This window comes from Ochlerotatus camptorhynchus, unplaced genomic scaffold (assembly GCF_037179485.1).
Source record: "Ochlerotatus camptorhynchus isolate MF236.1 unplaced genomic scaffold, CSIRO-AGI_Acam_v1.1 ptg000200l, whole genome shotgun sequence".
NCBI classification, from domain to species: Eukaryota; Metazoa; Arthropoda; class Insecta; order Diptera; family Culicidae; genus Ochlerotatus; species Ochlerotatus camptorhynchus.
Window position 1 is genome coordinate 1608376 of NW_027040690.1, and position 12615 is coordinate 1620990.

A 12615-nucleotide genomic window follows, 5' to 3' on the forward strand; every position below is an offset into this window, starting at 1 on the left:
TGTATGAGTGCTCATTGCAAGACAGCGTATATCACGTGATATACGCTGTAATGTGAAAGGGGTATAATGGGGCAAATGTTCAACCAATGACCGAAACTTAACGGCCTTTTGGGAACGTACATCAAGTATACAGGTATTCGTGCAACCGTGTCCTGGTGATGCGGTGTGTCATCTTGCGGATGGTAATGGGTTTCTGCATTTAAAAATCTGAAAAAATATAACGCAAACCTGCAGCAGTACGATACCCAACTTGACTTACACAAACATCGGTAAAACCATGACAAACAGAGGGGAATCAATTTGCCTAAGTGTTGCTGTAAACATCGTCGTAAAAACGAACAACGGCAATAGCCATAAGCAAGCACTACAGCACAACGACGGATGATGATAGCAACAAAAAAAAAGGGTCGTCATGTTATAGTTTCCCCGGGATTATCCTTTTCCCAATCACACTAACGTACCATCGTTGGTTGTCGGGAAAAAGCACAAATAAAAAATAAAAACCTACAGCACAGCAAACATTCCGTAATCGAGCGAAAAGTCTTTGAAATGCTCTATCTACAATCTCAAGATGTGCAGCCCTCACTTCCTTTTCCCCGGATTTTAACATGTAACTCAGGCATTAATTTTACATCCATTCCGTGATGGGGCTTCTCCTATGAGAAATGCCAAGCAAAATAACGACTGAAACTGAAATCCTTTTCCCAATCCCTAGAATCGCATCACATTCTCAAGCATCTCGCTGTGGTTGCGATTTTTTTCCCCATCGGCTTTTCCGGCTGATGCAAAACTAAGACGCCTTTTCTGCTGTTGCTGTTGTTGATGTTTCTGGGAAGGGGAAGGTCTGGGTAGCAATGTTTATGCAAATTAAATGGAGAATAACAGCACAACAGCTGAGGCCCCTCTTCGAAGGCCACCACCGACTGCTGTCAGTATCATCATCGACCTACATTAGCAGTCGGATAAACGATGCGTCAACAAAGGTAGCAAACGAAAAAAAAAACGATCCTAGGTAGATATTTACTCACCGATTATTTTCGTGGGCAGAAAGTGTCTGATGTTGTTTCACGAATGGAAAAGTTTAATAGCCAGATTATTTTCTTGGTAATTGAACTTACAGTGTGACTTTTAAATTAAACGTGTTTATTAACGATCAACGTCCTAATCACTATTGCAATTCTAATGTTTACGTTCTCGAAGTTCACATCCCAGTTCTTCTACCGAGCATACTTTGACCTTCTTTGGCAAGGACCAAAAACTATGATTCTTACCGAACTTCTGAGCCTGCTCGATTGATTCCGGTAGAGCTTTGTGTAACGTCTCGGGAAGAAGCAAAGCGCAAACTGCTCCTACAGCTGACATTGTCCCAATCACCAAAAATGGATACCGCACGTCATACTCCGTTCCCAGGTAGACCACATAGGGCCCCAAAATGCCGAACAAATTTGACATGATGGCAGCGAAAGCAAGTCCCGTATTTCTGAGGCAGGTCGGGTAGATCTCGATGGACTGCAAATTCACGGCGAAAAAGTTGATACTGATGCATAACTTGATGGCAATCGTCAGCGTGATAGTGATGGCTTCGTACTCGGAGCTGCGAGCGATCATGTAGAGCGGAATGCAGATTACGGTGGAAAGGAGAAATGCCAGCGAGTTGGATAGCCGTCGACCTAGGCTGTCGGAGAGACATTGGCCGATCTTGTAGGCAGGTAGCTCAACGGCACTTTGCCACAGGAAATTCAGGAACGGATTGCCATCCATCCGGGAGCTGAGCAATATGATGGTGAAGTAGGTCAGACTGACGACCATCCTGTAAAAGAAGAGCGTTGTTAAAAATCCATTTTGTCGATTTGAAGAGATCTTAGTGAAATGTCATCTTTTCAGTAAATACTACGCAAAATGCTGGACGCTGATTCTTTATTTATTTCTACCGGACATGCTCATCGTGATCCTTAAGCCGCATGCCTTCTTCCATTTCCTGACCAATTTCGACACTCTTGTTCGTCCTGGGTTTCTTCGGTAGTGTCCAAAAGCCTTGATTCTTGCCGAACTTCTGCGCTTGTTCGATCGATTCTGGCAGCGATTGATGAAGAGTTTCCGGTAGTAACGATGCACAGATAGCGCCAACAACTGACATAAGACCTATCACTATAAACGGATACCGTACGTCGTACTCCGTTCCCAGATAGACGACGTAGGGCCCGAAAATACCGAACAGGTTAGCCATGATGGCTGCGAACGCCAGTCCCGTCTGCCGCAGGCAAGTCGGGTAGATTTCGATCGATTGCAGATTCACAGCGAAGAAACTAATGCTGACGCAAAACTTGATGGCTATGGACAAGGCAATGGAGGTGGTTTCGTACTCCGCACTACGTATCATCAGTACGATTGGAATGCAAATGAAGGAGGCACAGAGGAAGGCCATCGAGTTGGAAGCACGTCTTCCGAGGTTGTCGGAAAGTATTTGACCTACTTTGTACGCCGGAAGTTCGATGGCACTCTGGAACAGGAAATTGACGAACGGATTGCCGTCCAAGCGAGAGCTGAGCAAAACCAGCGTGAAGTAGGTGATGCTGGCTACGATCCTAAAATGTGAATGTTTTTATTATTGAAACGAGTGGTTTATTTCAACATAAAATTACCACTACAGCACGGAAAAAGCACAATGAAGATGTTGTTGCATTGAAAGACGAACACTAATGTTTATTTATGAGAACACTCGACGATACATAGAACACTTCACATTGACATTGATAAACTGTAACGATATTAAATTAATAAAAAAATTTCAGTAGATGACTATGGGAACTTTTCAGAAAGGTTTCATAGAACTTTCAATAAAGTCAGACAAAAGTTTCCGGCGAACGTTAAAAGTAACTACCGGAAGATGCTGACAGAATCTATCGATGGATAAACATTAGAGTGATGCAAAATTTGAAATTTTCGCTCCACAATACTTAAACGATTCCAAATCGGATCCTGACTAACCTCTCAAAATTTGAACCCATTTGGTGAGAAACTGAGGTGGCACAAACCATTTGAAGTTTGTATGGGAATTACTATGGTAAAACCAAGATTTTTATTCATGTCTATCTAATAATTCACCATATCGGTCTGCTTCAAAAACTTTCAACTGTACTTGTAGGAAATTTTCCCAGCTACAACTTTGCTCAAGACCACTTTTTGCAAGGATCGAAAGTTATCAATGGTTCAATGCGCTGATGTCTTATGATCATGCTCAATTAACTGCTCAGCAGGCAACATTGGTGTTTCTGGGGCGTTGAATAGGACACACAAATCATGGCTACTATGTCACACTGCAAAATACAGAGCAGCTGCTTGATCATGTCATAAGTTTACCAATCTCTTAAATAATTAATAACTTTTTCCTGTCTGGTTTTACATAGAGATCTTCAGAAAAGTTGTAGCTGAGAAAATTTTCTATAAGAATGATTATCGAACTGTTTCGCAGCTTAATATGGAAAAAGACTAGAAGGCAATGAACAAAAAGTTGATATTTCCCATAGTAATTTACATGTAAACTTCAAATGGCTTGTGCGAAATCTGTTTCTAACCAAATGAGTTGTGACTTTGGGAGGCTAATCAGGACCCGATTTGAAACCATTTAAGCACTGTGGAGCGAAAAGGTCAAATTTTGAATCAGTCTAATAGACTTGGAAATGTGCCTCTGAACAGTTGCTACAATAGAGATTTTATTGCATTGTAACAATAGATTATATTGTGTCTCTTACATCAAAATACGCTTGCAACATTGTTCTGGAAAAGTTTGGAAAATCAGCGGTACGGCTTGTCCCATTACATAAGTAGCAATGGTATGCGGCAAATTTCAAATGCGTTTTTTCTCGGCTTACTAGTTTCTATGGGACGGACTTGCCATAAGTGGCAAATTAGGTATAAGAAAACCACTTCAAAGGGGAAAAAATTTGCGTGAAATGATTAATCCCGACCAACCATTCGTGAAACTTCTTCAAAGTACTTTATACAAAAATAAAGGTTAATATCGGTAATTCTTTACTTTCAAGTTTCTTTGATTTCGATGAATATATTTAAAAACCTTTATTGATCGCTACTTACATTTAAGATAATTTCTTTATCGGTCGCATGATAGTAATCTAAAAAGTTACCATACTCAATTTCTTCTAATTTAGATGTGTCACAAGGACTATAGTTTTCTTTATAAATATTCATCTAAAAATATTTGAATACTGATACCATCGTAACGTTGAACTTTGGCAAAGAACAATAAAGATTACCATCGATGCACATTTATAATCTCCTTGTTATCGATTTGCATCGCTGGGTAAAGAGAGTTTGATACACACTAGATGACAGATGGCAATGATTATAGTAGTTATCGACAAATGTGTTTCTTTATCGAAAGAAGCATAATCTGCCGGAAAATTAATGGGAAGACTGATCGATGGCCACGATGATACAAATGTTTGCCATTATAGTTCTTTAAGTTTACGTCGATACGCTGTCAGCCATTTCTTAAGAATCAGCGATAGCAAGCGTGGTAGAATTCTCGGCATTTTGAACCGAATGAGGGAACTTGATACTTTGGTTATGGATATGACAAATAAATTTTAAATTCATGCTTGAAAAGATGTACATAAATTTCAAAACACCATATACTAGAGCCAACCCGAGCGTCTGTTCACCATGTAGGTGCGGCCCAAACAGCGTCTGACTGGCATCCAGCGGCTGAATAAGAAATTTTCTTCCCCGGAAGCTACACCTAAGATGGCAGCCCCATCACAACAGAGAAAGACATCGAACTGATATAACGGCAACGACTTTTAGCGGAAAACAACGGACACGAATTGGATCATGGAATGTATTGACGTTAGCCCAGCAGGATAAACTGGCACAACTCGCCAACGAGGCGCGACGCATGAAGCTAGAAATCCTGGGACTGAGTGAAGATCGTTGGCCAAACTTTGGAGAACACAAACTGTCGTCGGGACAGGTACTACTATACTGTGATATTCGAGGTGAAAACGCTCCCCGCCATCGTGGAGTTGGTCTCCTACTTAGCGTCCAGGCAAGTGCTGCGCTGATCAAGTGGGAGCCTGTTAATGAGAGGATAATCGTTGCCAGATTTATAACACGGGTTCGTAACCTTACCATAATCCAATGTTATGCGCCAACCGATGCTGCCGAGCTACAGGAAAAGGAGAATTTTTACAGTCAACTGAATGCCGTCGTGGATAAGGTTCCAAAGGGTGACATCAAGATCTACACTGGCGACTTCAATGCGAAGATCGGCTCCGACAACACGGACTATAAGCGTGTCATGGGACGCCATGGTCTCGGCGAAATGAGCGAGAACGGTCAGCTGCAGAATTTTGTTGCAATAACGACATGGTGATCGGGGGCTCGCTCTTCCCCCATCGGCCAGTGCACAAAGTCACGTGGGTTTCCCGTGATGGACATACTTAAAATCAGATCGACCACATCTGCATCAGCCGAAAATGGAGACGGAGCCTTCTTGATGTCCGGAATAAACGCAGCGCCGACATCGCGTCTGACCATCACCTAATAATCGGCGAAAGCCTCCTACGCATGGTGCGGATCCAGCGACGGGAGGAGAGACTCGGGCGGCGGTTCAACACACGCCGACTTGAAGATCGAGCGCGTAAAAAGGTCTTTTGTTCAAGAACTTGAGACTCGAGCTGCGGACGTTCCAGAAGGTGGCAGCGTAGAAGAACAATGGACGGCCATCAAGAATGCCTTTATAGAAACAAGCGAGAACAACTTGGGTGAGCTGCGCACCCAGAGGAAAGAGTGGATCACAGATGAAACCTGGCGGAAGATTGAGGAGCGTAGAGAAGCAAAACCCGCGATAGAGCGGGCGAGAACCAGAGGAGCCAAGAACGAAGCCCGTCAACGGTACTCGGCTCTAGAGAAGGAAGTCAAGCGCTCTTGCAGACGGGACAAGCGAGCGTGGGTGAACTCCCTGGCTGACGAAGGGGAGAAAGCCGCAAACACTGGCGATATACGCCTCCTCTACGATATCTCACGACGCCTGAGTGGAGCAAGCATGAACCCGAGGATGCCAGTGAAGGACACGACTGGACAATTGCTTACCGACCCCACTGACCAGCTGAAACGCTGGTTTGAGTACTTCGAACAACTTCTTCAAGTTTCGACGGCCAAACAGCCATCAACTTCTCGGCATGATCCGCCTAGGGTGCGGCGCATCACTCGCGTCAATTCCGAGGCCCCATCACTGCAGGAGATTGAAGCAGCTATCCGAAGCATGAAATCAAACAAGGCTCCAGGGGTCGATCGCATATCAGCGGAGATGCTCAAAGCTGACCCCATGCTATCCGCACAGATGTTGCATCAACTATTCTGTAATATCTGGGACACCGCGACATTTTCGGCCGACTGGATGCAGGGCATCTTAGTGAAGGTCCCAAAGAATGGGGATCTGACTGTGTGCGACAATTGGCGAGGCATCATGTTACTGTGTATTGTTCTCAAAGTTCTGTGCAAAGTTATCCTGAATCGGATACAGGAGAAGATCGACGTGACTCCCAAAAGGCAGCAGGCAGGATTCCGTGCCGGAAGATCTTGTGTGGACCATATTGTCACGCTCCGCATCATCCTGGAGCAGCTCAATGAATTCCAAGAGTCCCTTTATTTGGTATTCATTGACTACGAAAAAGCTTTCGACCGTCTCAATCACGAGAATCTGTGGGGCGCCATAAAATCGTCAACCTCATCGAAGCGCAGTATGAGGCTTTCACGTGCAGAGTTCTGCATAACGGAGCCTTGTCCGACACTATCCGGGTAGTCGCTGGTGTGAGACAAGGATGAATACTATCACCGCTACTGTTTCTCATCGTAATCGACGAGATCATGGTAGGTGAAATTGACCGTGTACCAAACCGTGGGCTGCTTTGGCAGCCTATCACCATGGAGCATCTTAACGACTTCGATTTGGCTGATGATGTTGCTCTACTAGCACAACGGCGCTCTGATATGCAGAGTAAGCTCAATGACCTAGCCGAACGCTCCTCTGCGGCGGGTCTCACCATGAACGTCAACAAGACCAAATCGTTGGATATCAACACGGGCAACCCTTCCAACTTTACGGTAGCGGGGCAAGCAGTGGAGAAGGTCGAAAGTTTCCAATATCTTGGCAGCCAAATAGCGTCAGACGGCGGGACCAAGAGCGACATAGGTGCACGAATCAAGAAGGCTAGGGCTGCCTTTGCGAGTTTACGAAACGTATGGAGATCCAACCAGATAAGTCAACGCACCAAAATCCAAATTTTCAACTCGAACGTGAAATCTGTGTTGTTATACGCCAGCGAGACGTGGTGGTTATCAGCGGAGAACACTCAAAAGCTGCAGGTCTTCATCAACCGATGCCTGCGGTATATAATTCGTGCCTGGTGATTTCACAACTGCATCTCGAATGCCGAGCTCCATCGTCGATGTCATCAGAAGCCGATAGCAACAGAAATTCGAGAGCAAAAGTGGAGGGGGGTCAGCCACACACTTTGACGGGGCGGAAACGAAATCTGCAAGCAAGCGCTGGATTGGAATCCAGCAGGACATCGCAGCAGAGGCAGACCCAGGGGCTCATGGCGGCGGAGCCTCAATAAGGAAATTAAGCAAGTCGATAGGAATGTGACCTGGGCCCAGGTCAAGGCAAAAGCGAGCAGCCGCCCAGGATGGAAGTCTTTCACGTTGGCCCTTTGCACCGCTGGTGGTGCACAGGACCCTTAAGTAAGTAATATACTAGAGTGTGTGTTGCCTTGTCGTTAAGAAGCTCATCAACAGCAACTGTAGACCCGAGGATTAGCTACCAACAAAGAAATCAGTACACCCTAGATGGCACAGAAACCTAGCAATTATGCAGATAAAAAAAAAAATCCCAAAAATATCAGTACCGTGTATTGTTATTTTGATCTGACAAGAGAAATCGATATTTTGATCTGGCAACACGATATTTTTACATAGGTAACGATTAGTGGCAACATTTTGATAAAGATGTTTATAAATGATTCACGATCAGGCTTTTAGTATCCTTACATTTATTCATTAAATGGTGACGATCGCTATCGATTTTTCATATGAATGTCTTTGAAGATCGATATATCGAAAACTAAAGAAAAGTCGGGATGCCTTTGTACCTTTTGTTAAAAATTCTCAGCTTTATCAGTTGTATGACAATAGGTTTACATCTGTATCTATAATATGATTAATAGGATTAAGAACCTAGTAGTCTGTACACGGGAAAAAATCCGATCTCCAAAATGAGAAAAATGACTCATGATTTCATGAACACAGCGTATTTTTGACGTAGGACTACGTCTTTGATTTCTATATGGGGGTACACTTTGTGAAAACCGAAAATGGAACATGTAACAAATTAAAAAAGATTTTGAACGTTAATAACTCAGCTGCCCCTGGTCCAATTTCAATAATTTTATCGCCAATCGATCAAAAATATGGCTAGCACCGATAACAATGCTTCCGAATGTTGATTTTCAACAAGAAACTATTGAAAAACTGGTAAATGTCTAGCATTGTCCAAAAGCGTCGAATTAACTAACAAATCCACCAATTACCTACATGCATATGCTGCTTCCAAAGCACAGTCGTCAGAGAGTAGTAAGTAGACGAAACAAGTCGAAGTGGCATTCGCCTCCGATCCTCGGGCGCGTGCGACTAGGGAGGATGGAATTGCGTAATATTTTGCACACTCATCATTCAGAACCAAACGCAAATTCTTCAAGATAACCACCATCCGTTGTCTGGCTCGCCGTGGAGGTGTCTGACGTATCTCCGGTTTGATTTACGAGGTGTGCTGAAGGTGTTCCTGAAAAATGAGATCCGTGATGCTGTCACCTACACTAAACACGCCAAGCGTAAGCGGCCATGGATGTCATCTACGTTTTGAAGTGACAGAGACGTACTCTGTTTGGTTTCGGAGGTTAAATCATCACCAACTTTGGCAACAAAACGGCTCTTTTCAGGGCCACCAAGCTTATTACAGTAAAGAGTAGGAATAGAATTCATCTGCCTGTTTGTCCATATTCAGAACCAACGACGACACAAAATGCTCATGTAATCAAACTGGAAGCAGGGATACAAATTATCTTGATCAATTTTGAATCGCCACGGCCGGATATTTTCGATGGAAGCAACAATCTAGCATCTAATTCGACGAAGACGGCAGGAAACATTTGTGAAGCCGAGTTATTTACGAAAGAGAGTGTCGATGAAGAGAGATCAATGTAGATAGGACCTATTGAAAAGTGACGCGAGATTTGTTTTCCATACTGAGCTCCAATGCTACCGACGCCAGGGAGGCAGCTCCCAGATCTGTTATGCCTTAGAACATGCCGGTGGCACCGACTGAGATTGGACCCAGGCCTGCTGGGGTGAGAGGTAATCACGCTAACCACCGGCGACGATATCTATCACGGCGAATGAGAACGACCCAAGTTATCTCAGAAATAAGAAATAAAGTGCAGGAACTCAGCGATGAGTAAATTTGCCTCATGTTTTTCCAGGATTTTCCAGGGAAAAATTCCCGAATTTGAGAAAAGTAAAGATTGGATTCACTATTGGTACTACTCCGAGACTAAATAAAATTTTCGTCAATTTCCTCTTTTTCTGGCTTTGACTCGTCGTGGCAAAGTAGATGCCAATCGTCATCGCAAATTCTTCGAGATAACCTCCATCCGTCGTCTGGCTCGCCGTGGCGGTGTCAAACGTATCTCCGGTCTGATCTACGAGGTGTGCTGAAGGTGTTCCTGGAAAATGAGGTCCAAGATGCTGTCACCTACACTAAACACGCCAAGCGTAAGTGGCCATGGATGTCCTCTTCAATAAAACGGCCCTTTTCAGGGCCTATTAAGCTTACATCAGTAAAGAGTTGGAATAGAATTTATCTGTGCTTGTTTCCCCATATTCAGAATCACAAGCCCCCAACGACCACACAAACTTGGAAGCAGGGGTGCAAGTGATTTTGATTAATTTTCATAATCAACTTTCTCTTTGAAAAAGATTACTACAAATTTGGTACGCCTACAATTCAAAAACGGAAAGAGTTGAGATAATAGATAATTGATCAATTAAAAGAACTTAATGCTCTTCACATTTATTCCGTCCACTAGCGGTCCTACGTCAAGCTTCCGTTCGTGCCCCTAGGTACAGACCCTTCTACTTTTTTATTATGAAAATACACCATGAATAATATTCATGATATCATGAACAACTTTTGCGTAATGCAGCAAACATTCCCAAAATTATGAATCATCCGAGTTGCAATCATGAGCTAAACTCATGGGTTTAACTTTTAACAAAAATGTAAAAAGAATAAAATAAAGTATCAGGCTGGATTCAAACCAAGAACCTCTACCACTGGACTATCAGTACTCGTGTAAGACGGAAGACAAAAGGCGTATAAGAGATACCTATGTAGTGCGGTTTATGAACACGGTTTGCCAAGTACGTGTAACGCTTTTAGTGGTCTGGATTCCTCTGCATTATGAAATCATGAATTTCCATCCCGAAATCATGCATCATTGTTACTATTTCACGGGATGGCAAGTTTTTATCATTTCATTATTTTTTATTCATGAAAATGGAATCGGATTTGTTTCCGTGTACGATTTATCCAATGACGAACAAACAAATAAATAAAGAAATATATAAGCAGTCAGCATCGTGCTTTCTTGCTATTTGTTTTTTGCTGAAGGAAGTGTTACTGCTACCTAAGACTACAACAAACAGCACTTTTCAGTGCTCAACCTGTAAATTTTTTACCTTGTTCGAATCTTATTCCTCTTCGATCCTTCTTTGAACCCTACTCGAGGTTATCCTGCTTGGATATCGATTTGGAAAATTCCTCTTCGATCCTTCAGATTCTTATAGTAATCTGCTTGGAAGACGATTTGGATAAACGTTTTACTGGCGCTATGGTGCCTAATAGCAAAAGAAAATGACGATCTCTGGATCTCCCTTCTGGTGAAATTAATTTGAGCAATCAATTTGATATGCACACGGATGATGAGAATGATCCATCATCCAGGAAAAGTTCTAATAAATTTTCCCGAATCAATGGCAATGGCTTTTCGCACGGAACTTTTGAACTTCGTTAAATTTAAGTTTTCACTTAAAATTGGCCGTCGGGGTGAATGCCGTGTATTGGCTAAAACCTTAGACGGATTCAAACGTCTTCTCAAGTATCTTACTGAGGAGTAGCACACATTATTTATTAACGATACCAAAGCTGAACGTGTGTTCAAGGTTGTCTTGAACGGTCTGCCCACTCGTGAATCCCTGGATCAAATCAAATATGAACTGACGAAATTACTTGGAGTTGTGCCAATCCAAGTAATCAACATGAAAATGAAATCCCGTCCTGGCGTCTCGCACAACGGGATGTCTAATGATTTTTATTTAGTTCACTTCAAGTCTCGTGAACTAAACAAACTTATGGACTTAGGAAAAGCTAGCTTTATGCTCCATGTCCGAGTGAAGTGGGAACATCTCAGAAATACTGGAGGAAATTACCAAAACCTCACCCAGTGCCATAAGTGCCAGCTGGAGTGAAATTTACGCTCACGCATGAAAATGTTGAACAGTTGAGTCAGAGGGTTAATCATAGCATCACAACATCTCTTCAAGATACATGACGGAATACCATTATGGCTAGGTGATGTGGAGTATTTTAATTTATCGATGGCAGATTTAACCTGTTGGAGAGAAATCTGAAAATTTCCCAATGAACAGACGTTTCGACTTGAGCTGGAGATGACATAGAACCATTGAAGTCACCCTTGAAGTGATTAGTGAATTGCTCGCGCTTACCAGATAAGGTACTGGTGAAATGATTGCCTTCCGCTTGATGGAGTTGACGAATTTCCAAAAAAAATCTTTGGTTTTCTCCTAAGATTGTCTTGCATACGTAGAGTGTAGCGTTTGTACAAGAAGCAATTGTATGTCCGTGTCTAATACTAGCTCGATTGAATACCTGCTTAGCGAATGGATAACGAGATCTGCAGTATTTCCGAAGTGCTCTCGATCTCAGCTGCTTCAAATGTCGCAGATGTGCATTTCCCCAAGCTGGCTTCGGGCTAGGCCTACGCAAAGCAACATGATCAGCAATGATGTTATGCATAATCCGAGTGAAGCAATCAACATCATCGTTCACATTTCCGGAAGTGTCCAAATGTGCCCGTCTGTATGGTAAAGTGGATCCACCATTCCTTCGAAATCTGCCCTGCAAAAATCATTACCTAGATCTTCGGGAAAGTCCTCAAAATCGAAACCTCTAGAAACGTTGACTTCGACTGTTAACGGAGGGTGATCAGCATCGAGAATAGATAAAGGCCGCTGTAGGCGCTGATATCGAGTATCTTTCAAGTGTCGTATCATTCACCCGAGCTAGATCCAAGAGGCGACCATTACGGTTGTCGATTGTATTGATTTGTGTTAGGCCATGAAGACTAAATCCGTCGATAATGCAGCACAAGCGACAGAGATGTTGGATTGCAAAACATCTACTGTTGGTTGACCGTTTCTTGAAGAGTCCCAAACTAAACCAGATTGATTGTAATCTCC

At 43.1% G+C, this 12615-nt stretch overlaps 1 protein-coding gene across 2 annotated transcripts in view; it reads right to left on the reverse strand.

Annotated features, from left to right (window-relative positions):
* Positions 1–1148: 1148 nt before the first annotated feature.
* LOC135702816 (beta-alanine transporter) overlaps positions 1149–12615 on the reverse strand; it is a 54953-nt gene continuing 43486 nt past the window's right edge. Inside the window, exon 8 of one of the 2 annotated variants that reach the window (XM_065223859.1) lies at positions 1149–1810. In XM_065223859.1, the coding sequence (XP_065079931.1) occupies positions 1180–1810 (631 nt within the window). In that variant the 3' untranslated portion in view covers positions 1149–1179. Of the gene's footprint in view, positions 1811–1900; positions 2586–12615 lie in introns of those variants that run through there. The other variant, XM_065223858.1, reaches the window with a different exon arrangement.